This window comes from Zingiber officinale, chromosome 10A (assembly GCF_018446385.1).
Source record: "Zingiber officinale cultivar Zhangliang chromosome 10A, Zo_v1.1, whole genome shotgun sequence".
In the NCBI taxonomy this organism is placed as follows: Eukaryota; Viridiplantae; Streptophyta; class Magnoliopsida; order Zingiberales; family Zingiberaceae; genus Zingiber; species Zingiber officinale.
The window spans coordinates 3,984,175-4,009,349 of record NC_056004.1 but is presented as its reverse complement, the minus strand read 5'-3'; the positions used below and the strand labels follow the sequence as shown (position 1 = coordinate 4,009,349).

Genomic DNA, 25,175 nt, shown 5'->3' with positions numbered 1-25,175 from the left:
TGATTCAGATGATAATGCTCCTCGTCATATGCTTCCCATTAGTGACATTTATGAACGTTGCCCACTGATCCTGTCCGAGCGCTGAGTCGATGGCCGTTGTGGCGGTGATGGCCAACTCGAAGGCGATGACCAGCCAGTCGCAAACCTTCTCCACAAACTTCGCCGACCGGATGTATTTTTGCCTCAGAGTTGCGACGCGGCCTGGCTCCGCTTCTTGGTACTCCTTGAAGGTGGCACGGGAAGCATCTAGAGCCTCCTGCAGGCCCTTCACATCGTCCTTGAGTTTGGTCACCTCCTCCGAGCGGCCTTTCTGCTCTCCTTCTAGCAGCTCGGCTAGCTCATTCACACGCTGCTCCAGAGCTCGGGCTTCCACATTCTTTTTTTCCAGATCAGCAATGGCGGTGTTCTTCCGAGTGGTGGCGAGCTCAATTTTGTGGTCATAACTTTTGACATGCTTGTTAAGCTGGTCCAACATGTACGCCTGATCGGCCGTTTTCTTTCTCTCGGCCTCTAACAGATCCTTGGTTTTGGTGAACTCCTTCTGCAGCTCGGCATAAGAAGGGCCTCGAGAAGAAGACGGGCCGCCCTGACTCTTCAGCCTCTTCAGCTCCTCCTCCACCATAGCCAAGCGGTTGGAGACAACAATCTCTTCCACCCATCGCTGATGTACACAGAAAGGTTAAAAGGCCGATCGGGAAGACTACATAAAGAAGAAATAAAGCTTACCCCTGTGGACTGCTGCATGTGGCTGTTAGCCAGCTTGTCGAGCGGTATCATGGCCACACGGGCCCGAGCGTCCGCCCACATCTCAGCGAGAGCCCCCTTCATAGTGATCATATATTCAGGAGCTGTTGGCCGATCAGACTCGGCCATGAACGCCTCGATAGAGAGATGTAGGGTGACCCTAATAGTGCGGCGCCGACCCGGAGTCGTCTGAGCGGACGCCAAAGGATCTGAGGCGGGGCTGGACATTATGGACAAAATGCCCGAGCGGAGGACTCGGCGTGATGCAGGAGGAAGGGAGCTAACCGGCACCGCTTCGATGGGGGTCGCAGGCGCATCCAGCTGAGAGGGAGTCCGGTCGGAGGAGAGCGCCTCGACCGATGGTGCTTTGCCGCGTTGAGAGGCGGTGTCCATCCGCTCAGACGCTTGCACTGCGGAGGTTGCAGAACGAAGAGGCTTCTCAACTCGCCATCTTTTCCTGTCTAGCGGGAGCTCGTCCTCCGATTCGGAGTCTTCTTCCCGAACGATCGGTTCCTTGCTAGGAGTTGCACCGCCAGTCGTATCCGTAGGCGAAGCCTGAGCGACCGACTCCCCTGCCTGCGTTTCACTCTCGTCCTCGTGAGAGCCGACCGGAGCAATGCCCAATTGCTCCATTTCCTTGGCCGCTACAATTTCGAGCGCGACCGCCTTCTTTTTCAAAATCCCGAACAGCGCCGACTCCATTACGATGTTCGCTGCAAAGAAAGGAGAAAGAAATCAGTTAGAACTCAAGGCAAATGCACAAGTGAAGTTCTTACCAAAGCTGCTCAAGAGCGGGGTCCGGATCGGACTCAAACCGAATATATACATCACTCCTTCAGGAAGAAGCTTGTTGATGTCGAGCTTCAGATCGGCTAGCAGATTCGCTGCTTGAAGATAGTCTGGTCGAGTCTTAAATTTCTTCAGCTCGGGAGAGGTTGGTGGTCCGACCTGTCATTTAGTGCGGAAAGGGAGTCACCCGTGCATACGAAGAAAAAAGAAGTTTTCTTTCCAATGCACGATATAATTAAATTGGTGTTCACTGATTACAAGCCTGGAACTTTCACAGCAGATACCAAATTTTACATTCAATACTTCACTGCATGCATTTACAACAGCAAGGTGAATTCCTAAAGCTTCGACTCTTATTTACTTATCTAACCGTCTTTCCAATACACCATCAGAAGTCATGATCCAGAGTTATATATTTTCAGAAAGCTTGGGATCTGAAACTCTTTATTCCTGTAAAAAAAAAAATAGAATAATTAACAAGATAGTTTGCCCATTTTCTACTGTTTTAATCAAGTTTTGTTTCAGTCAACGCTACCTTCTTCCCAATCTTTTTCGCACAAAATCGGATCGAACAAACCGGGGCCCTTCATCAAATCCTTCACATACTATTTCCCCATTTTCATATCTGAAGCATATCACTCCCATTTCTTGATCCTCAAAAACCTGATCACAGCTAGATGACATTAACTTGAGCAAAAACTATGTTGCTTGTTTTCTCAAATCCAAAACTTTTTCCAAAAAGAAAATATCATACCTTTATGCCTCTTGGCAACTTGTTAATCGAAACTGATGCGGCAGGAATGATTTTGCTGTTATGGCACAAGCAAGCTCTCCTGCTCTTCTCAGTTGGGTTTCTTGGAATGATGATGTTACTGTGAGACAATGTGATTGCCATGGTGGTCATTCCTCTTCAATTCTATCAGGAGAAGTCAAGGAGGAAAGGACGACCTTTGGCTTTATATAGCTTAAGGAAACTGCTGGCTCTTCATGACCCAAATTAGTTTTTTTTGTCTACAATTCGATTAATTAAGTGATAACCATGTCGTGCATTGGTTAATTACTCGATTGACAAATTCGATCCTCGTGCTTAATGTGAAGATAAGATTATTAGTTGCAAGGTCAATTCCACTTCGATTTTTTATATTATCCTCTTCCTGTTGCACTCGTACCATGACAGTGTTCATGCACGAAAGTACCAATTATTTCAGGGATCATTTATCAATTTTCATAATAGATAAGGTAATAATTTGAGAACGTTGAAGTTGATTAGGTTGGAGGAAACTTTGTAAAGCGAAAACAAAGAGATGCAATTCTAGAAAGTTTTTTTTTTCCGGTTGATTCGGTGATAAGGAGGGGATCGGGCAGCAAGATGATCAATGATATGGTGGAGGTCAAAGTCAAATTGGTCGATGCTTGGTATTATCATTCGATTGAGCAACCCCCTTTCTCCACCGGGAGGGAGAATCGTTGAGCCTACATGAAGCAGATGTTAGCATAGCTCGGTCATGTACCGAGCTTCCGGAGCTCAAACAGACAAGGTATACGCCTAACGGCGAGCCCGCTCGGACTCACATCGGCAAAACAGTGATGACTAAGCAGACTACATTCAGACATAGCCCCTCTGATCGACATAACAGCAGAGCCCGGACAGGATATTGGTCGGGCAGCCTTTCGGCTCGACCCGAGGACAAGATCGTCCGGGCGGCCGAGGGCTGGCCGAGCGGCTCTTCCGCTCGGCCTGTAATAGACAAAAAAAAGGATCAGAGGATATCCTTCTGGGAACCTGTGCTGCCGACAATCGGCATGTTTGGTGGCATGGTCAGACAGAAGATCGTACGACGAAAATTTTCGCTATCTTGTCAGAGATATGCTTGGGTCATTAAGGTATAGTGTCAGAGACACTTTTCTGACAAGTCTTTTTAGGATATACTTTGAGGAGCGTGTGCATCTCGAGAAACGTGCACCCACTCTCTGGGAGTCCTATATAAAGACTCTCAATCTTCGACAGAGGTATGCATAATCTCTACTGTAGCTACAGTTACTCTGCCATTTTGTTTCCTCATTTTTTCTACGTCATCGGTGTTTGACTTGAGCGTCGGAGAGTCATCGTCGGGGAACCCCTCCTCGGCTCGGCACTGACGTTGTTGTGGTTGCAGACTTCATTGACGAAGAGTCCACCAACAGTTAACGGGAGCACCACGTCTTCAGCATCCATTACCTTGACTCTCGGACAAGATCACTGGTATTGATCGGAAAACATCATACACCCTTGAACGATATATTTTTGAGATATTGAAAAGTAAAGAATTGTGACTTAAAATTAAGATCTTAACCAAAATTAAATCATTCAATTTCTAAGACTTTGTTTGGTTGCAAAAAGTTGTTAGAAAGTTCTTTTATTTCTGAAAACTGCTCCATACTCTCCCAAAACTATCGTTGTATGTTAACGACAGAAATTGACGGGAAAAAGTTGTTAGTAAATTAGAACAATGTTGCTGTAACTTATACTTCTAGTAGATTTGATCTTAGATCATATATAAGTAGATGAAGCTTGAGATAATATAGACAGAATGAAAGTGACAAACTGGCATAGTCTTCAAATAAAAAAAAGTTTGCTATCCTCAAGCATTTTTTAGACCTCAAATTTTGGTAAGCATGAGTGGCAACTTTTGAGGGAAAGAAAAACAAGACAACTAATGCACATTGAAAAGTAGCATGGCTGTGAAGCAGTTGGATCAAATGAATACCCTGTTCTCACCAGCAGTATGTCTCTCGGATTGGAAATCATTTTTGATGTCATTTCTTCTTGATGAAACACTGACATGGTTGCAACCACCATGGCCAGATCCGGATGCAGTAAATTATCATTTTAAGAGATTAAGACTTGTAGGATGTAGCAAAAGGAAGGAAACACGAAAATAAGCTAAGGTACAAGCTTAATTCAGTAGTGTCATTCAAGGATTTAAGGTGAGCTAATCTTGATTCATGTGTAAAAGTTACTCCAACAACTTGATCTTAAGCTTGATTGGATCATCATATTGTTTGCTCGTCCTTTTTCTTTTCTTTCTGACAACTGAGCAGGAGTTGGGCAGTGTTCAGTAAGGTCCAAATCATGCACACTGTGCAAAATTTGGAATTCTGCATCGTATACAGAATAAGTTGTAACGTTGTCTTCAAAGATGGAAAGGAGAAGAGCACGGACAAAATAAGGGCTGGCCAGACGGATAACTACATAGTTAATCAGTGGCTGATCTTAATTCCTCTCAGATCAAGTATGCTTCAGAACTAGCAGTCTTGCAAATCCTGTCACAAAATTATCATTATATCACGTTTCCATCGCTTTTACCTTTCAAATCATGGGTTGAAATTGTTGTGTAAGTGTGGTTTCATTTATTTAATCTTTTCTGAATTTCCTTTTTGCTGGTCCAACTTTGTGTGGTTCTTCTTTTGAAAGATGGGTTTTAGTGCTAAAAGGACATCATCACATCACATCACATCAATTAATTGCCAAAAATCTTTTATTTTGCTTTTCCACTACTGAAGGTAACAATCTTTTAGTGTATATATATATATATTTTAAAAAAAACTGGTAAATTCTGATCTCAGAAGATCATCTCTCTTAATTAAAACAGGTAGTTATCTTTAGCTTCTGTCATGACTTAAAGATCAGCAAGTCACAGGCTGATGAGAATGTTCCTTTGAAGAGAAAATAAATGACACCATCAATCAAGAAGAAATCTTTGCAGATTTTAGCTCTATCAGATCTTTTTTCTTGAGTACAAGCTATTTCCACCCTATTGTTTGTGTGAGGCTCAAGAAAACCGTGGAGGAGAATGAAAGCAACCGCAGAAGCTATATTCGAATAGCTTCCTACAAGACTTTATCTCCTTAATCAAGACAAGAATTCCAAATACAACCAAGGGAGGAAGATGATTACTTCATCTATAATAATCAGCTTGCTTTATAATTAAAATGCAATAAAGCATCTGTACGACAGTATTGTAAGTTCAGTAAAATTATCCTTCATTGGGCATTAGGCCGGATGAGATAATTAAAATAAGATACTAATTACGAATAATTAACTCTCCAATAACATTGTGTGCTTTCTAGCAAAGAATTGGATTCTAATGGACTCGGGTACACAGAAAAACGGAAACAAGCCATGTAGCCTTTTTGAAGCATAGTTAGCTTCTCTAATATTAGTTGGCAACTTGGCAATAGAAGAGCATCTGTTGATGCACCATTTGAGTTGTCCTTCCTTTTTCCTTTCCACGTGGAGTGTTCAGCTACCAAGCACAAAATATTTCACCAGTTTAGGTAGCAGTACTGAATTATATTCCAAAACCTACTAACTTTTGAGATCCACTTAGCATTTAAGCCATTGTTGTCAGCTTGATTGAACAGGACCACTTCTTTTCGAGATAAATTTGCTAATAATAAAATACGAGTGATCTGCTCACGGCAGTTTGATTTTCATCATGACCTACAGTAAGTTGTTTTGCCGAGAGTAATTTCATGATCAGTCGAATGATCGAAGCAATTAATAGTGGATAAACTGATACAGGTGCTGCAAGTTTCCTTCTCTTTACTTGCAATTTCTTTAATACATTCGGGTAAAGGGAAATGGAAGAAAAAAACAAAACAAAACAGAAAAGATTGATTAGAAAGCGACAAACGCAAAGGCCTTAAATGAGATGTCGTCTTCGATACTTTTGGTCTCTCAACATTGCTGATTCATTGTTTCTGCTTTCTGGCTTGCTTCGTAGCCTCATCATACCCAATCATCTTTTAAAGCTACTTGTACCAGCTCCTTCCGGGTTCGGAATGAATCAATATCCATGTTCGTTTATTATGAGGGAGAACCTCAGTAAAGAAAATTATGGAAGAGTTAACAAACCTTGATCATTTTAACGAGCAAGAGCACCCCTGAAACTCACATGATATTGCTATATATATATATAGCGTTACGAGTAGTTAATTAGCTCGGCCCATCTCTCACATGTCGATCAGAAGTTTTGGTAATCCAATTTGGTTGCGTCAATGCATGCCCTTGCTGAAAACAGGAAGACTGAATAGCCTTGTCAAGCAACATGAAGATTTCAATGTGTCATGTGAAACAAATGATGGGTCCTCTTGTGGCCACAGAGTAGTTTTAAGTACCCATCACTCCTTCCCTCCCACTCAATACCCTGCCATTCCACTGCTCCACAATTCCGCTCTCGTAATTCCTTCCTCCCTCCCTCCCTCCCTTGATCCAAAGATGCTCCCGAGAACTCAGAGCATCTTCCATGTAGGGGAGGAAGTCTGGGAGGCCACGGAGCCCAGTGCGGCCGTCGGAGAGCTCGAACGCAGCTCGAGAGGAGCAATCGAGCGACTCGAAGGGCTTCGGATTCTCATTCAGCATTCCGTGCGCCAATCGAACGTCGTGATCAAGTCTTGCCTCAAGCCCTGCGCGCCTCATCATTTGCTCAGCCTCGGGGCTTCTTCCTCTGCCACGCAGTTGGGCTTTCTGAAAACTTGCTTCCTGTGCAAATCTGAGCTGAGTCCTCATAAGGATGTGTATATGTATAGGTATTCGACTATCATTTCCTCAAGCTCTTTTATGAATCTGAGCTTTCGAATTCTTCAGATTTCTTCTTTCTGTTCGATTAGTTTAATTGTTGCCGAACTAAAAAATAAATAAATAAAAGCAGGGGGGATCAGGGATTTTGCAGCGAAGAATGTCGAGGCCAGCAAATTTTGATTGATGAGAGAAAAGAGATGGAATTGCTGAGCACGAGGGAGAGGTTGAAGGCTATTCATCATCGTCGTCTGCGCGAATCTGGTCGTCATAAGAGAAGGATTTTGGTAGCGGCATAGAACGGAATTTGAAGAAATAAAAGATAAGATGCGCGCGTATTTTAATAATCTTTGCTTGAAACATAAATGAACGGAAATTTTTGAAGAATGTGGAAGGATGGCATTGCACCATTGCTTGTTGTACCTTGTCAATTGAATTATGATGTGCGAGTATATATGATTTGTGGCTAATAAACTGGCAAATGACTCCCGAATATATAATTCCCCCTGGCCATCCACCTCGGGAGAGGTATATACTTGGAAGAAAACAATCAAAATTATTTCCAAATCTTGTCTGTGTCAAACTGTCAATGTCATGCATTAGAACAAGATTGATGCGTTAAGCAGTGAAAATGAAGCTACGCAAAACTCTTTTAAAAATAAATAAATACATAATTTAGATAACATCTAACCAAGAATAATATATGTGGTCCTATAAAAATTTTATATAACCATCGAATAAATCAGTAGGTGCTCATGTGGATGATCCAAAAGTCCAGCATCTATAAACATTATTATTGAGAAGTAATAATAATGTATATATATATATATATATATAATTTTTCAATTTTTGAGAAGTAAAATTACTAATAGAATTATATATTAAATTTTGATAATGATTTTTTAATTAACAAAATATAAATTATTTAATCTTTAAACATTATTAAAAACTTTATTAATTTTAATTAAAATTTATATTTTTATAAAATTTAATATCTTTAAGTGTATTTAATTCCAAATTTATTAGTTTTTTTTTAAATAAATATAAAAATACAAAACATCTAGGCATAGTACTTTTATTGTAACGTAGCCCGGGGACACTCTGTGCAAGTTTGATTTTGTTAATAAAATTCATGATAAAGTTATACGAGTAATTTATTAATAAAGTATGATTAATTTACTTGAACTAAATATTTATTCATTTTATTGCATCTTTATACTCCTCTAATTTACAAAAATCATCTTAAAATATGACTTCTTTGGGAATTTTATTTCTAGCGGGTAAAAACTCAAATTTGTAATTTTACGACTTTATCAAAATTTATCGCGGCGCTGCTTCTAAAAAACAGAGATGTTTCGCGCGAATTAATTAGATGGATGGGCGTCCGCATCAAATCCGCCATTGCCGCTCTCTGCCCATCTCCGAGGCTGCTCTCCTATTCGAAGAGCCCGATACTTGGCACTGTTCCGCGTTCCACCGACCTCTCGGATGCAAAGGTAGACGTGGAGAAGCACTACGCTGCGCTGCTGCGAGCCGCCGCCCGAGCTCGATCCGTTTCCGATGGCAAAGCCGTTCACTGTCGCATACTCAGGACCGTTCCGAGGCCCCGCCTTTATCTCCTCAACAACATGGCCAACATGTACTGCAAGTGCCACTCCCTGTCGCACGCCCTCCGCTTGTTCGACGCAATGTCTCACCCGGACGTAGTGTCCTGGAACACCATCGTTGATGGCTTCTTCCTCGCCGGCCTCACATCCGATGCCTTGGCTCGCTTCAGGGAGATGTTTCGGTGCGGTGTCGTTCCTGATGAGTTTAGCTTCGTTGGAATTCTCAAAAGCTGCGATCTTGGAACGGGCTGTGCCGTTCATTGTGTTGTGGTCAAATTTGGTCTTGGGGACAGTGCTTTTGTCGCGAATGGTCTTGCCGAGTTCTATGCTGAGTTTAAACTCTTGAGCGACACGATGACAATTTTTGAAGGTGTGGAGTGCAAGGACATTGTATTGGTCAATTCTGTCATTGGTTTGCTTGCAAAAGCTGGGAATCTTCAACAAGCTTTTACAATGTTTTGCCATTATGCCCTGGCTGAACGCTTGCAGATTGATCGAGCTACTTTTGTTAACCTTTTGAGTGGGGTTGATGGGTTTGAATTGCGTAGGCTGGGTCTTCAAGTTCATGGTCTGATAATTAAGATTGGATTCGAGGATGGTGCTGTAGAGAATTCCCTTGTCAGGATGTATTCTAATTGTGGATTTGCATATGATGCACACAATTTGTTATTATACTCGAAGAGCCAGAATGTGATATCTTGGACCAGCTTGATAAAAGGGTATGCTGATCATGAACAATTTTCAGGAGCATTGGATGTTTTCTGCCAGATTTATCATAATGGCATGTTGTTGGATGATGTTTTACTAGCTTGCATTCTCAGTGTTGCAGCTTCTTCTGAATGTCTGGCACTGGGTATTCAGCTCCATGATGTTGTTATTAAACACGGTTTTGAGCTGAACTACTGCATCAGTCACGCTTTGATGGATATGTATGCTAAGTGCATGTCAATGCCAGAGGTTCTGAAGATCTTCCGGCTCATTGGTGAAGACTTTAATGTTTCTTCTTGGACTATATTGATTTCAGGATATGCCAAATGTGGCTCTTCCATGGAAGCACTCAAAACATTCTACCAGATGAACAGTCTAGGAATCAACTCTGATTCAGTTGCATGCATCAGTGTTCTAATAGGTTGCTCTGATCTGCAAGCTATAGATCAAGGTGAACAAGTTCATGCCTATTTGATTAAATCAGGCTATGACACTGATCTATCAGTACAGACTGTGTTGATTTCTCTTTATTCTGAATGTGGAAGACTGAATGAGGCTGTTAAGCTGTTTGAAATGATGGCTACACATGATGTTGTTTCATGGACTTCACTCATTTCAGCATACGAAAATCTTGGATACGGGGAAAAAGTGTTTATGTGTCTTAAACAAATGTTGCATGCAGGTATAAAACCAAATCATTTCACTCTTGTCAGTGCACTCACAGCCTCTACAAAACTAACATCTGCTTTGGCTGGGAAATCAATTCATTCTGCTGTTATAAAAACTGGGCTGGAAGAAGACAAATACATTGGAAGTGCACTTATTGACATGTATTGCAAATGTGGAAGCATTGGATGTGCCCTAAGATACTTCAGTACAGCATCTAAACATGACATTATTCTCTGGAATGCTTTGCTTTCAGGGTATGCTCAACATGGCAATGTCCTAGAGATGCTAAAGGCTTATGGAAAAATGATTGGTCATGGAATAGAGCCTGACAGCATTACATTTCTGTCAGTTCTCTCTGGTTGTAGCCGTGGTGGCCTCCTTGACAAAGTGTTTCAATATTTTGCAAGTATGAGAGATGAATATGGAATTATACCACAAATGGAACACCACGCTTGTGTTGTTGATGCTCTTGGACGTGCTGATCTGCTCAAGGATGCAATCAATTTCATTGATGAGATGGGAGTTACTCCTGGTTCAACAGTGCTACGGACATTGATTAGCTTTTGTATCGTGCATGGACATGTTAAATTAGGTTTGGCCTCAATAGCAAAGATGATATTGCTGGGGCAGATGGATAGTTCAGCATTTGTGTTACTGTCAAATTTGTATGCAATTGAAAAGAAGTGGCATGCTAGAACAAAAGTTAGAGATGCAATGGAGGTTGATATCAAGAATGCAAAGAAGGTTGCAGTTAGCTGGATTTCATAGTACCTGACTGATGGAAATTGGACCTGCAGAATATTGGATTGGATTGATATTGTAAGTGCAGAAAACTTTCTTTGGTGATGAAGCTTACTAATAGTTACAAATTCATTGAAGAGTGTGAAAAATGATGTAAAACTGCTGTATTTAAGCAAGTTCTGCCATCAAACTGGAGAAACACGAGAGATAGTTAGAGCACTTGTGGATGTTCTTTTTTATCCACAGTAGTAGCTATTGGCTAAATCATTGTTCAGTAATAATACTGAAAATCAAGTCAGGTATATGTCTCCTTCTTCCTGTTTGTATTGCAAGTTTTTTGATAAATAGAGAAGAAACTTGCTAATACAATTATTTCTGTGTAAAGATACCCTTTGAAATGTGCAATAATGGTTTGTAAAATTTACTTCACACTATTTGGGAAACAGCAAGAGGAAAGTTCAGAAGAAGAGAATGAGTGGGGTGACGTCTAGAAAAGGAAACAATGGAAATGGAAGAGAAACTAGGTTTATGTTTAAATTTCTCATATTTCTAAGTCGACCACAAATCTGTCCTAGGGGCAAACTTTTATGAATTCATTTGAACCACAGTAGCTTCTATAAGATTTTAATTTTGTAATGACCAAAATTAAATCAATTGCACAAGAAACTTCCCACAGTAAACAAAATGCCTTGGCATACACTGATATAGCTACCACAGTAGCTTGGCAGAAAGAGAGGGGTGCATCAGACAAGTTTTTCAGACTAGCCACGGGCATTTATTTTCTATTTCTTTAAGTCTAACCATATAATAAAACAAGTTCTATCCTCGTCACTGATTCTCCTTCATCTACAATGATTCCAATTTATGTACTCTTCCTGGGTTGTTTACTTGACATGATGCTTAAATTAGTTATTTCAAGTACATGTCTTTACACTCAAGGAATCAAATGCAGCCCATAAGTTGACGAAGAGAAACATCTCTTTGATCTTGACAAAAACTTTTTTATCTATGCTTCTGTCCATCTTCTCAATAATATATGCATGCCTGATCTGAAAAGAATTATTAAGATATTTGAGGCCGACCTTCTGGAATCCACTTCTTTGATGTATTCTGATTCCAGGCAGGATGGTTTTAAAATCTAAATGGATGAAAGAGCCAGATATCAGCTATACAAGAAAGTCACGGGTTAGCAGGAACATAATCATCAAAAGTATTGGCACAGTTCGTCGCTGAGTGCTTGCTCTAGCTTTGCCACACCTAAGAAATTATGGGTTGTTTATGACATTGAATTTGTTCTTCCATGACAGGCTAGAATTCGCTTGCAGAAGCAACTCAAAGAGTAGTTCTTGTGCATGCATTAGTTCTACCTGCCAGAACAATCCTTAATTAGTTTCTTTGTTTTGGTTGGCGACTTTATGGAATTTGTGGACCGCGACAGCTAATGCAATGGAACATACCTATCTACTTATGTAATATTCAAGCAACTCTGCTTCAATCAGGTATAATAATATTCAAAGTATACTACATTATCTTTATGCAGTTAAATACTTAAATTAGTGTTCGTTAACATTTTTTGGAATGGAAATGGAGCAAAGGATAGATCAACCACTGATGTTCTTGCTATATCTGATGACTCATGGTTGTAGTAATAATATAAGTTATATTTTTCATACAATGTTTTGATGAATTTCCGTACAATTTGTTATCTTTGGTACGAAATAATGCATGGTTGTCCTTATGCTTATCTCCTATGCCTTGAGGTTGGGGAGCTCAGCTTTTGGTCCATTCCTTTTGTTACTTTCAATCAACATTAATTAGTTGGCGTTCAATCAAGGAAGCTTCTTCTTAACATATATTTCTACAATTCCCATTTCAAAGTGGCAAAACATTCTTCTCAAACTTGATGTTAAATTGATGCACTCTATTTATTAAAGTTGCAGTCATCTTTTGATGTGTTATTATTCTTAAATTGACAAGCACATTAAGATTTATTTTGTTGAATATGTGGGTTAACTGTTTAAGATTAGAAACAAGGAACTCTCCACATGGAGATGTACTTAATTCACCTAAAACTATAATTAAGATTTCATTAATGTTATTTAATGCCTCTCTTGCACCGTCACAATGTAGCTTCGCGTATCATAGTCAAGATTTGTATACAAAATAAATAAATAAATCTTCTTCTTTAACATCTTTTTGAAGGATATAGTTGATTATACCAGATCAACCTGATGTATAAATTAAAATTCATAAAAATAATGTTCTTTCGGATGAGTCTAATGACTAATGCATGAGGTATTATCATCGTATTGTGATCTCCGACACTTGATGGACAAAACAATTTGTTATGCTAGCGACGTGGCTTTGGTATGAATTGGCCGGTTCAGCTGGTGAACCGCGAAACCGGAGAGCAAAATTGATTTAACCGGTTCGATTTTAAAAATATTTGGGAGGGGCCCATTCCGACCCCTGCCGCCTTTTTAAGTCGCCCCTTCCTTCCCCCGTCTCCTCCCATGGCGAAAGGCGCGGGAGGGAAGCTGAGCAAGCTCAGGTGTATGATCAAGCGCTGGAACTCCTCCGGCAATATCACCCGCTCTAGTTCCGGCGCATCCGCCTCTGCCAGGGCTTCCTCCCGGTCCCAGGACGGCGAGGGGTGGCTGCACTCCGCGTCGCTCCACGGAGACGAGGTTCCGCCAGGGCTTCACCCGGTGTACGTCGGGAAGTCTCACCGGAGGTACCTCGTGAGAGACGACCTCGTCTTCCACCCACTCTTCCGGGTACTCGTCGAGCGGTGCAGCGACGGCGCTGATGCGGAGACGGTGGTGGTTGGGTGCGAGGTGGTGATGTTCGAACACCTGTTGTGGATGCTGGAGAACGCCGAGCCGCAGCCCGAGTCGCTGGACGAGTTGGTCGAGTTCTACTCCTGCTGATAGAGGCGGAGCAATGTAACCGCTGTGGAGCTCAACGAAAGTAAGCCGCAGGGTATATATTAGATATTTATTTTATGTAGGGTTGATTCGGTAAGAATGTACAAGGGAAAAGGCAGAGAAAACAGAATTGGAGAAAGAACAAAAGGACCCATTAACTAGTGTAAATTACTATTTAGTCCCTGTGCAACTTCCCTTTTCCTGCTTGCTCGAATTTCTACGGTTGCAGATGCGTATCAAATTAAATTGTATTTTTTTTAATTTCACCAAATAATAATGATGAAGCTTGTCACTCTAAGAATTTTTAGGATTCTTTTCTTATAAATCTAATTCAAATAATTATTTAATTTTCTGCTATTTATTGTCACAAAGTTTGGTGACGAATTAAGGTCCTCAATGGGGGCGACGAGCAGGAGTGGTAATCATCACTATCCTGTTTCTTATTCTTTTTCTTTTTTTTTAGAAAAAAATTGATTTTCAGAGAAAAAATTAGCTAACCTAATTCTACACCAAATATTAAACCTGATAAAGTTCCAGTAGAAAAAAAAAACTCTTATTAAAAATTGCACTGATGAATATCTGAAAAACTAGTTAGATCAGAGGAAAACAGAACCATGATCAATCATTAACCTTAATGTATTGTGCTATGCAAACATACTAAATAAACAACCCTTCGCAGGCCTCCCACTTCCCTGGAGCCAATTCAAATAAGATCGATTGACTCACCTTCCCTCGGACTTGATCAACTGTGAGAAAACTTTGTTCATGGAATCGTCTGAAAGATCGTTGAGCAGTGAGGTCGCAGCTTCCCCTGCCGGTGCACTCTCGAAGGCATTGATGTTTTGAACTTGCGGCGAAAGCTCAGTGATCCTTTTGATATTGTTGATTTCCGAGATACCAGCATATGCACCTTGAAGTTGTAGAGCATACTCCAAGTTCCAGAGGACATCTCCCATCGAGGGGCGCTCGATGCCTGAATCCGCTAGGCATTTCTCGATGGTTACCCCAAACTTCTTCAAAGATTCAGGCCTAATTGATCCAATGATACGAGAATCTACAATGTGCTCCAGTTCTCCCCTCGTTTGCCATTTCATTCCCCAGTCTGCTAAGTTCACCATCTCTCTCGGTAGGGTCGGATCGATAACTGGTCTTGCACACAACACTTCTAGCAAAACAACTCCGAATGAATACACATCAGATTTCTCAGTCAGCTGTTGCCTTCGGAAATATTCAGGGTCGAGATATCCGAAACTTCCTTTTACTGCAGTACTAACATGGGTCTGATCCAGCTCTGGTCCAGTCTTTGATAGCCCAAAGTCAGCCACCTTTGCCGAGAGAGTCTCATCGAGTAGAATATTTGCGGATTTAACATCGCGATGGATGATGGCTTTCGCTTGCCCTGTATGAAGATAGTGCAATCCTCTAGCTGCTCCAATACAAATTTCCAATCTTTGCTGCCACCTAAGAGAAGGCATGTCAGAGCCATAAAGATGGCTCTTGAGAGTGCCCTTTTCCATGTATTCATAAACAAGAATCATCTCGTTCTTCTCATCACAGTATCCGATAAGAGAAACAAGATGACGATGGCGCAGGCATGACAACAACTCAATCTCAGTATGGAACTCATTGATGCCTTGTTGAGATTTAGGATTTCCCCTCTTCACTGCTACTTTTGTGTCATCACTCAGCACTCCTTTGTAAACCTTCCCAAAACCTCCAACACCAATCACCCAATTCTCGTCGAAGTTGTTTGTTGCTTTTTGCAGGATGGCAAAAGATAGACGATAACCAAAATTTCCATTCAGACCAAGTGTAAATGCAGTTCCATTGGAAGTTCGACTTCCAGTGCTATGAGATGTGAAGCCATCGATGGAGAAAGGCACCCAAGACTTTGAATACTGTTTTGTAAGCTTCCTCTTTCTAAGGATTAAGCAAAGAGCAACAACAATGGTTACTGCAATTATTCCAAATATTGGAGCCACTATGATGACAAGATTCTTCTTCGAACCAGGTGGTGTAACTGGAGAACCACCAGAGCCATTGATCTTCATGATCTCGAGGCCATTGAGTATGCCGTCCGGCAAAACACCATTAAGAACTGAAGGACCAATGCTAATGTCAAGCTTCTCTGATGCATCATTAGCCTCCAAAACATAATCCATATAAACTGCAGTTGCTAACTGCCCAAACGTAATGCTACTGAGATCAAGATTACTAGCTACAGCCCAGGAATTGACATAAACATTAAAATAGAGGTTTCCAGCTGCCTTGCTGACAATATCACAGAAATGAAACCTTATCAGGTAGGCCGAGTTAGCTTCCACACTGAACTGCCATGTCACATTGAATTGAGCATTTGAAGTATTTGAGGCAGCGGCCAACTCGGTTGCTGTTGAGTACACTATATTAGGAGCGATCTCCTCAGTAGTTCCTTCCTCATGACTGATTTTTCCTGGGAACTTAACTGATCGAGAAAGTGCGCTGTTAAGCAGAAACTTCTGATCAGTTTCCCAATTTCTCCACAGAGTATCATTATTTGGCGAAATCTGTGGCCCGCCCATATTGACCCTGTAAATTTTCTCTAACAACTGGTCTGACAAGCCCTGGTATTTACCTGGAGGATTGACAATGGTAGCAGTGTCTGCAATTAAGGTATCAGGAGCAGATACGACTTCTATAGCATTCACAAAGGCAATGGAATTGTTTCCTGTTGGCGCAAATGTAAGGATAAGCATATCGGTAGTTATGTTCACCAAGAATTCCTCAACAACTGCAGAATTCGCCTGAGGCTGGAAATGGTCGAGGAGGACAACATCTTGTGTAGACACGACGAAGGATGTCGAAGTGAGATTAAAGTTTCCGTAAACGGATGGGAAGAAGTACAGGCGAACAAAATGTCGGCCATGGGCATTGATTTGGAAAGAGTAGGAGGATGTCACTGTGAAGACACGAGCATTTTGATACAGGGCAGCGCCATAGGAGGAGGCAGGCACCGAGATGGAGGTGTTCACCAGGTTGTTTGAGGAGGAAGTCAAGGTTGAAGAAAGGGAAACATCGGCGACGAACACTCGATTGTAGATGGTTGTATTGGTCAAGGAACCACAATCAATCAGGTAGTTATCTGCGGGAGTAAATGCACAATGGATGCATCTGATTGAAATAAGCAAAAAGATGATGCAACTCACTCCAATCCCTTTCATGGCTATTAGCAGATAAAGCTAACAAAGGTGGAATCTGTTAGCAAAGTTTCTTTTTTCAACAACAAGGAAGATTACAGACGCAACACAACCCACATTTTTACAAAAGAAAAGTATGGTTGAACTTTGAACAAGGAAACCCTAATGCGCATTGATTTGCGGGGATGTAAAAAAGGGGGAGAAAAAAATTGATCTTGGACTACGATCTACAAGGAAGAAGACAAAGAAACCGACGCCAAGTAACCCTAAATCGCCGCCGCAAACGAAGAAATAGTGGAAACCCACAAGAGGGGATTTAACAGAAGAAAATAAGAAAAAGAGGAAAGGAGGCACCTTGGGACCTCAGGTGCATCATCTGCCGCCGCCGCTGCGGGGTCTCCTCCCGGTAGTAGGACGGCGAGGGGTGGCTACACTCCACGTCGTTCCACGGCGACGGGGTTCCGCCGGGGCTCCACCCGCTGTACGTCGGGAAGTCGCGCCGGAAGTACCTCGTGAGCGACGACCTCGTTGGCCACCCACTCTTCCGGGTACTAGTCGAGCGGTGCAGTGACAACGCCGACGCAGAGACGGTGGTGGTTGGGTGCGAGGTGGTGCTGTTCGAACACCTGCCGTGGATGCTGGAGAACGCCGGTCCGTCCCATGTTAACTCAGGTGCTACGATAATGACCGTGGGTCCGATCGGTGGGGGCCCTGGGGGCGAGGGTTTCGCCTTTTGCTGCAATGGAGAACGCCGGGCCGTGCGAGCAATTTCGCCTTTTGCCACTGGAGAACGCCGGGCCGTGCGAGCAATTTCGCCTTTTGCCACTGGAGAACGCCGGGCCGCATCCCGAGTCGCTGGACGAGTTGGTCGAGTTCTACGCCTGCTGATGGAGGCGGAGCAATGTACCCGCTGTAGAGCTTATTAACTAAGCCGCAGGGTGTATATTATATATTTCTTTTAAGTAGGGTTGATTCTGTAAGAATTTATAAAGAAAGGAAAGGGCAGAATTCAGAATTGGAGAAGGGACAAAATTACCTATTAACCAGTGTAAATTACTATTTAGTCCCTGTGCCGAGGAAATGTGTATGCAAGTTTCCTTCTGTTTGCTCTAAGTTCTACAATTGTAGATGCGTATCAAATTAAATTTTATTTTTCTAATTTCACCGAATAATAATGATCGAGCTTACTAGAACTTTTAAGATTGACGATCATTCTAGGATTTTTTAGATTTTTTTTCTTATAAATATATTTCAAATAATTATTTAATTAGGTTAGTGAGGAATCAAGGTCTTCTAGGATTTCTCTCTTGCCTGGGCCGAGGCCAACTGGGCTGCTCAGCCCAGAACTGCCCATCGGAGAAAGAATCTCCAAATTTCAATATTATATTTGAATTGTGTGATGTATTATGCAAGATTAGTTTCAATTTACTAAAATTTCAAAATTAACTGATGATATTGTTCAGAATCCAGCAGAGAAATTTCATGCCACATATGAAAACTTCACAGCCATGATATAAAGAAAAAGACTTCAAACATTCCTAATGACATTAGAATGATTTCATCCACACGCTTGAAGAAAGACATACAGAAATCACAATTGATGGTCACAGATCCACCAAACATATTTGATCAACAAGGACAGGACTAACCTGTTCAAGATTGACAGTGAATGGTCCTTTTGATTGGCAGTCGGTGTAACTGCAGAAAATTCCAGATCGTCGGCTATCGACTCCTCCAATGTAAAATCATTGTGTTCACGTGAATCTGCCTGTAGTGCAAAATTTAGATATGGACTAAATGTATCACGTTTCATAGGAGAAAAAGCCATAATAAATTAGTATTAAGAGACTGGATACCCTTTTCCCGGTGAACTCTTGTGATTAATAATGAGTATGGATTAAATGTATCACGTTGCATCCTCTCTTCAGTGTCCTCGTTGGGATCTTCCCGATGAACTTTTGTGAGCCGCCGTCAGTGTGATATTAGCTTCTTCCACCAGCCGGCGGCCTAAAATTAACTCTAAATCCTTTTGTGAGCCGCCGTCATCGGTGTTTGTACTAAAAAAAACATCACCTTAAGTACACTGATCCAATGCATCTGTATACCGTATGCAATCGGCTTTCATAATTTTAGTATTTGATGGATAATATATTTAATAAAGTCCAAGTGATAAAGATGACTAAAAGCTGTAAGTGGTAGTCTACCTATAGAAACTAATAAGTCCAGGGGTCAAAGTGACTAGAGATTTGGTAATGATAAGTAATCTACCGAGCGACTAACAAATCCAACTCCAAGTAGTTAAAGTGACTAGAACTTGACAGTGATGAGTAGTCTACCGAATGATTAACAAATCTAAGTAGATTTGGAGGACTGGAGCTTTGATAAAGAAAAACTCTAGGAGAGTGAACCCTAGATACTGAGAAGTCTTAGAAGAGTAAACTCTAAACAAGTATGACTGAAAGATTTCCGGTCGACTAAAACATCGAATCTTGAATGCTACTAACATTGTTTCACTTTATTATTTTATATCTATTATTCTAACTCAGTGTTATATGAAAGTCTTAATCGATCTAGTTGATCAAAAACTAAGCAAGATCATAGTGGAGTGGTGAGGGCACGTCCTAGTCAGGACAACCTTAGGCATGATCCGACTTAAGAAACCAACGAAAGTTTCTAAATTGAGATCAGACAATCTTCACTGTCATATTAATGCACTCATATTTATATGGTTATAATCGTGTTTTATAGATCATTATTATTATATTATGCTAACTTTGTTTTGTAGAAAAATAAAATTAGGTATGATCAAAAGGTTTAGTCAACCAAACCAAGTTCTTCAGTCGACCAATCTATAATGATGAAATCATATTCAAATTGAGTCAAAGAAAAAAATATTGATTAAATTGAACGAAAGTATGATCAGTCGACTAAACATTTTTAGTAAGGAGAGATCGGATAAGATCAAATTACACGAGAAAGAAAATAACATAGTGCAGTCAACCAAAAATGTGATCAATCGACCAAACACATTTGGTCAGCGAAGATCAGATCAGATCGAGCAACACAAGCAAATTCTTGGTGTTTAGTCGACCGAACAGGTATTCCATTGATCGATGCAAGCTGATTTCGCGAAAGATACAATTTGAGCAGATTGTAAACTTGGACAAGAAACCGGGAAGATTTTGAAAGTTGGTTGACCGAAAAAATGTTAGTCGACCAAATAAAAAAATTATAAACGAAGTCCTAAGGTTTGAGACTTCACAATCAATTCTCTTATCATCTCGTACTCTTCTTGTTGTTCAGAACATGCAAGTGTTGCTATTAGAACGTCGAGAGACTCTCTGACAACCTATGCTCATATTCTATTTCTTCAATTGTCAGTATATTTTGTATTACTTGCATTCATTTAATTAAGATGATAATAGCTTATTAGTATTCACCTCATATTTTGTACTAGTTTTGCTCCTTTTCTAAGAGTTTTTGGAGAGGAGAATTTTAGTATATTATTCACTCGGAAGAAATCAAGGATCGCAGGTTTTAAAGTAGTAGTCACTGGACTACAAACCAAGTAAACCGAACATGCTCTCTTATTTTTTATTTCGCTGCCTATCTTTGTTTTTGTGAAAAAAAAAAAAAAATCAACCAACGATATTTCAATCCAACTACAAGTATTATATTAAAACACCAAAATCCATAGCACACCTAAGAAAAAAAAAATCATATACAACCAAATAATGTAAAATAAGATCATGCCTAAATTGGAACATGTGCTCTTGGATGTTTTTGAAATTGGACCAGATGAACTGATCAATCCTTCGTTTGGAATTTTAACACTGAAGTTATCAGTAATTAGATTCCGCGGTTGTTCCTCTGCGAGCCAATTAAATGAGATGGGATACTTCCCATTTGCGATGAACATGATAAACGAGCCGATTTGATCCAATTACAAAAACAAACAGTGCACCGTGCCACTAGCCTGTCGCTGTACCATGCAATGACGCATTTGCCAACTAACCCTGCTAGGGTTGGCCATTGGTGTAGAAAATGGAGCGGTAAAAATGACTGATTTTGACATGGCATGATAAGACGTTTCTTTCTTGTTCACCATTTTTGTCGAGGACGACGCCGCTCCTGCGCCGGCCGTCGAGTGGAGTCTGTCGAGAGCAAGAACCCCGGCCCGTCTAGGACTGCTTCGTCTTCCTCCTCTGTTCTTGCTCTCTTGTGGACGGATATATCGGGTTCTGACAAGTTATTCAAGGAACAAGAATCTGCAGACTTTTGCAGTTTGACGGAGACCATAATCACGTGTAAGATGTAATCACGTGTAAACCGCCAGTTGCTGAATTCAAGAACTGGGTGAATTACTGCAAACTAATTTTCTGAAACTAATATCAATTTGGTAAGCAGTTGGCCCAACGCGTGGGAATACTTTCATCTAGAGAGCTTTGAATCGACAGTGTGAGATAAATAAGCAATTTCATTCATTTTTTTTATCCAAAAGAAAATTCCAAACCGAGATAATTCCGAGCATATACATCAATACTAGTAAAAGACATATCCTTCGCCATCAAATTAGGTAATAAACATTACTTCCTTGTCTTTTTATTATTATTATTATTTTCTTTTTCTCTATCGAGCTTCTTAACGACTTCATGGCCAAATCCTTCAGGGACACAGGTCTGAACTAGCCGACAAGAGAAAATATTTGCTGAATCCTGCAACTTGCAGTCCGTGTTTGGAGACTTTTCCTGTCCAATCATTTTGTGCACTGGATTCAGAAGCAAGCAAGAGTGATCTTCCCACGCTGAATTGTTTCGCATTTCAACCAATTCCACCTCCCTCTGCTTCACCAATTACACTGCGAGCTCCTCCTGTTCCTGATGGCCAGGCATGGGGCCTCCGACTCTGCCAAAAATCCTTTTTTATATTACCAGCAATCATGCAACTCTCGAACTGTTTCAGCACTCCTCGATTGACCTCTTCCCCACCCAAAATCAATGGACGTTACCTCCTAAAAAGCTATACCGGCAATGGGATATAATATATTTTCCGTCACCACTGCAGCAGCTCTGTTCATCCACATGCCATCGATTGGGTCCTCCTTTGCAATTGATTTAATTGTCCCCGTGGCTCTGTGTCATTAGTCACCTTGTGATCTAGCTCACTGCCCATCTGTAAACTTCCAAGCAACTTCTTCCTCTGATAAAGTAGGCAAGTTAAGATATCAATCAATTTGAGAGATAATGCCTTGAAGAACCACAACATGTGGCACACGACCCTACTGTATTCACACATGGATCATGCCTTTAGATTTGACTATATAAGAAAATTTGTGAAACTAATGATAAAACTGAAGGAGACGTACTATTCTCTAAGTACTTATAATTTATGTACTTCTTCATTAATAATTCTATGAATTATCCCATTCTCCTTATTTTTTTTTACTTTCTATTAATAAAATTTTGTTTCTATCATAGTTGAATCTTGAATTCTATATCAATACGTTTATAAAAATTATTAATAAATTTTAAAATTATTTTCGATATATAAAAAAAATATTAAACTAATTTTACTTTGAGTTCTTCGTATTTATTTTTTTATGATATATATAACAAAAATAAATATGCTTCGATGTTTGTTTATCAAATTAGTTTTTTTTTTTTTTGTGATCATGATATTATTTATTTTGGATGATTAGAACATGTGCTGCACTAATAATATCAACCTCCCAACACTTTTCTTTGGCCGACAAAGAAAACTTTGCCTAAAGAAAAAGAAAGTGAACTCTTTGAGGAGGAAACGCGTGAGGAAATTTAGAAAGAGCATTCCAATTTGTGGTCCATGAAAAATAAATTAATATTGCAAGGGAATTTTTGACCTGGGGAAAAAAATCATTCGAACCTTCAGTTTTAGGGTTAGAAATATTTATTTATTTATTTATATATTTAAAAAAAAAGAACAGCATCCATCTCATGGCATGTGGAGAAAGCGACGCGTGTGAAATGGAGAGAGAGGTGGCGTAAAGCATAATTCAACATGTTTTTCATGCGCCTCCAACTTGGCCTAACTTTGTTTTTTTTTTTGAATAAAATTATTAAAAAAGATACCTTCGCGATTGGGTGAGATATCAAGTCAGTCCATCAATTGTTTTAGAGAAGAAAGAAAAAAAGAGATTTTTTCTTTGATTTTATAATTTTCGTGGCAAACAAGAAAAGAACTCGTATTCAACATAATTAATTTAGAAATACTTTTTGGCCGAAGACCAAAAAAATATTAATTTCATCGTATATAATATTACAGCAGAAATTCTTCCTAAGGTAAGATCTCCTCAATCGGCAGGGCCGCCTGAGAGATCCAAAAATATAGAAACATGTTTAGATCTTAGACAAAGTACACCAGCAGGATTCCTCCCTAAACCAAGATTAATTAAATCCTCCTAATTAATCAGAAAGATTAATCGAAGGAAGAAGATATTTAGCAGATCCATCTATAACATGGATCTGAAGCCAAATCTAATGAAAAAGCTAGCAAGCGGAGATCGATGTGTGATGGATCGCAGATAAGATGGCGTGCAGCACGCGTTGAAGCAAAACCTATCTGCTGCTCTAACAACCAGCAGGCTCCTTTTTCACAGCTTGTCTGCCCAATCCAAGCCAAGGCTGGCCGTTTTCCGGCTTCCCTGCGGCCTCCGGCGCCGGCGAGATACCGCCGTGGACTTGGTATGGAGCTTTGGTGTTAATCCTGAAGGCGTCGTTTTTGACAATTAAACCAAAAGAAGAAAATTGTTCGGCATGAGTAGTAACAGATCATTTACGATATATGCTCACCTATCCTTCCTCTTCTCCAGGAACCGGTGCAGAGAGTTTCTCCTTGCTATGGGCATGTCTGCTTCAGACACAAACAGAAATAATTAAAATCCAATAGAATCCGGTCGTGTTGTTCTCTGTCTTACGAAGCATGTCGTTGACCAGGAACAGTTGCTGAAATTAAGCAGAGCTAGGGAATTAATTAGTTAATTACCAGAAGAATTAGGCTGAGCAGCTGGATTCTGCTCCGGCGCTGGCGGCTGACTGCCGGTAGCTGAGGCAAGTTTTTGAACTGCGAGATTGCTCTCTCTCCCTGCCATTTGCATCAGATCCTTGGCCTTCGCCTCCGGGAAATCGTTGAAAATCAGCACCTTGCCGTTGTAAAAGATGGTCAGCGAAGCCTTCCCTGCCTCCCTGAAACAACAAACACAGTTCCATGGAGTCGGTGAATTCGATGATCAGCCGACCAAGACAAAAAAAAACTGCAAAAGCTGCAGCAAAATGAAATCTTACTCCGTGTTTGAAGGAATCTTGACAAATTCTTCCTTTGCAGGGGAATCAAAACCTGCGCGCTGCGGAAATAATTCCATGGATATTGGAGTTTTTTTGTCCGGGTTGGACTGATCCTCAGCGGACACATCCACGCCCGGTAGCAAGTTCAAGGTGGTAGGAGATCTCGGCTTCTCTGCACAGAAGAAAGAAATTCTCAGAACAAGAATCATGAAGAAGGAGAAGAAATCAATGAATTAAAAGGGAAAAAAAAAAAAAGAGAGAAGAAAGTAGATCTTGCCTTTAGCTTGGTGATGAAGAGGCGTAGGGGCCAGGTTGATGTTTCCAAGGGTCCTCTTTTCCTTCAAATATTGGCTAAAAAGGCTGCAAGTGAGAGAGAACTGAGACTTGGCCATCTTCTCCGCCATTACTGACCTCCTAATCGATCCCCTCTTGCTCTAGATCGTCTGTGCTCTTTGATCGAGCCCTGCTCCTGTGAATGAAATGAACACTTACATGGTTCATGTGACTTCTCCTCCTCTGTTTTTATTTTAGAATGGATTGGCTGGCGACAGATGCAAGAGAGGAAGGGATTGGATTAGTTAACAAAGCACGTGTGGAAATTGTGACTTATTTATTGGGAAAATAAAAAATAAAATATATATATATATATAAAAGAGCATCTTTCATTAAATTTGTCCTTAAATACCCTTTAATCCATTAAATTCGTCACCTGTCCATTAAAAAAACAAAACAATTGCCTTCACTCCCCGGGTCTAACGTATACACTTAAACATGAATATATAATAATTTTAATCAAAATTATTAAATCTACCTAATAATATTATTAATATTTTTAAAAATAGAAAATAAATTTCAAAAAAAACAAACAAAATGAATAGTTTTAATTTAATTAGTTATTTTAAAAATATAAACGGAATTTATTCAGGATGATTCTA

The 25,175-nt window shown here is 40.4% G+C and overlaps 6 protein-coding genes across 10 annotated transcripts; 3 read left to right on the top strand and 3 right to left on the bottom strand.

The window, feature by feature from the left end:
- LOC122026118 lies at window positions 1–2,679 on the bottom strand. The gene is made up of 5 exons (XM_042584763.1): window positions 2,288–2,679; window positions 2,069–2,196; window positions 1,521–1,983; window positions 727–1,457; window positions 1–661 (listed from the first exon to the last, which is right to left on the bottom strand). Exons 3-5 carry the CDS (start codon window positions 1,570–1,572, stop codon window positions 5–7), a joined length of 1,440 nt encoding a protein of 479 aa, XP_042440697.1. The 5' UTR covers window positions 1,573–1,983; window positions 2,069–2,196; window positions 2,288–2,679; the 3' UTR covers window positions 1–4.
- A 3,681-nt stretch (window positions 2,680–6,360) lies between these two features.
- On the top strand, window positions 6,361–7,588 carry LOC122027628. Of its 2 annotated transcripts, none has more exons than XM_042586618.1 (2): window positions 6,361–7,104; window positions 7,224–7,588. In XM_042586618.1, exons 1-2 carry the CDS (start codon window positions 6,533–6,535, stop codon window positions 7,390–7,392), a joined length of 741 nt encoding a protein of 246 aa, XP_042442552.1. In that variant the 5' UTR covers window positions 6,361–6,532; the 3' UTR covers window positions 7,393–7,588. The 2 variants fall into 2 exon arrangements, with proteins under 2 accessions (XP_042442552.1, XP_042442553.1); XM_042586619.1 differs by having other exon boundaries at window positions 6,513–7,104; window positions 7,227–7,588.
- An 881-nt stretch (window positions 7,589–8,469) lies between these two features.
- On the top strand, window positions 8,470–10,845 carry LOC122028047 (pentatricopeptide repeat-containing protein At4g13650-like). The gene has a single exon (XM_042587070.1). It carries the CDS (start codon window positions 8,470–8,472, stop codon window positions 10,843–10,845), a length of 2,376 nt encoding a protein of 791 aa, XP_042443004.1.
- A 2,463-nt stretch (window positions 10,846–13,308) lies between these two features.
- Window positions 13,309–13,849, top strand: LOC122027684 (auxin-responsive protein SAUR78-like). Its single transcript, XM_042586689.1, has one exon. The coding sequence runs from the start codon at window positions 13,332–13,334 to the stop codon at window positions 13,746–13,748; it is 417 nt and encodes a 138-aa protein (XP_042442623.1). The 5' UTR covers window positions 13,309–13,331; the 3' UTR covers window positions 13,749–13,849.
- A 468-nt stretch (window positions 13,850–14,317) lies between these two features.
- LOC122026854 (receptor-like protein kinase HERK 1) lies at window positions 14,318–17,852 on the bottom strand. 3 transcript variants are annotated; one of them, XM_042585562.1, is made up of 2 exons: window positions 17,276–17,848; window positions 14,318–16,359 (listed from the first exon to the last, which is right to left on the bottom strand). In XM_042585562.1, exons 1-2 carry the CDS (start codon window positions 17,295–17,297, stop codon window positions 14,468–14,470), a joined length of 1,914 nt encoding a protein of 637 aa, XP_042441496.1. In that variant the 5' UTR covers window positions 17,298–17,848; the 3' UTR covers window positions 14,318–14,467. The 3 variants fall into 3 exon arrangements, with proteins under 3 accessions (XP_042441496.1, XP_042441495.1, XP_042441494.1); XM_042585561.1 differs by having other exon boundaries at window positions 14,318–16,452; window positions 17,276–17,846; XM_042585560.1 differs by having other exon boundaries at window positions 14,318–17,852.
- Window positions 17,853–23,154: 5,302 nt separating this feature from the next.
- Window positions 23,155–24,790, bottom strand: LOC122027490 (protein TIFY 10a-like). 2 transcript variants are annotated; one of them, XM_042586482.1, is made up of 5 exons: window positions 24,518–24,790; window positions 24,241–24,412; window positions 23,942–24,141; window positions 23,749–23,809; window positions 23,155–23,662 (listed from the first exon to the last, which is right to left on the bottom strand). In XM_042586482.1, exons 1-5 carry the CDS (start codon window positions 24,642–24,644, stop codon window positions 23,527–23,529), a joined length of 696 nt encoding a protein of 231 aa, XP_042442416.1. In that variant the 5' UTR covers window positions 24,645–24,790; the 3' UTR covers window positions 23,155–23,526. The 2 variants fall into 2 exon arrangements, with proteins under 2 accessions (XP_042442416.1, XP_042442417.1); XM_042586483.1 differs by having other exon boundaries at window positions 23,749–23,806; window positions 24,518–24,786.
- Between the last annotated feature and the right edge of the window lie 385 nt (window positions 24,791–25,175).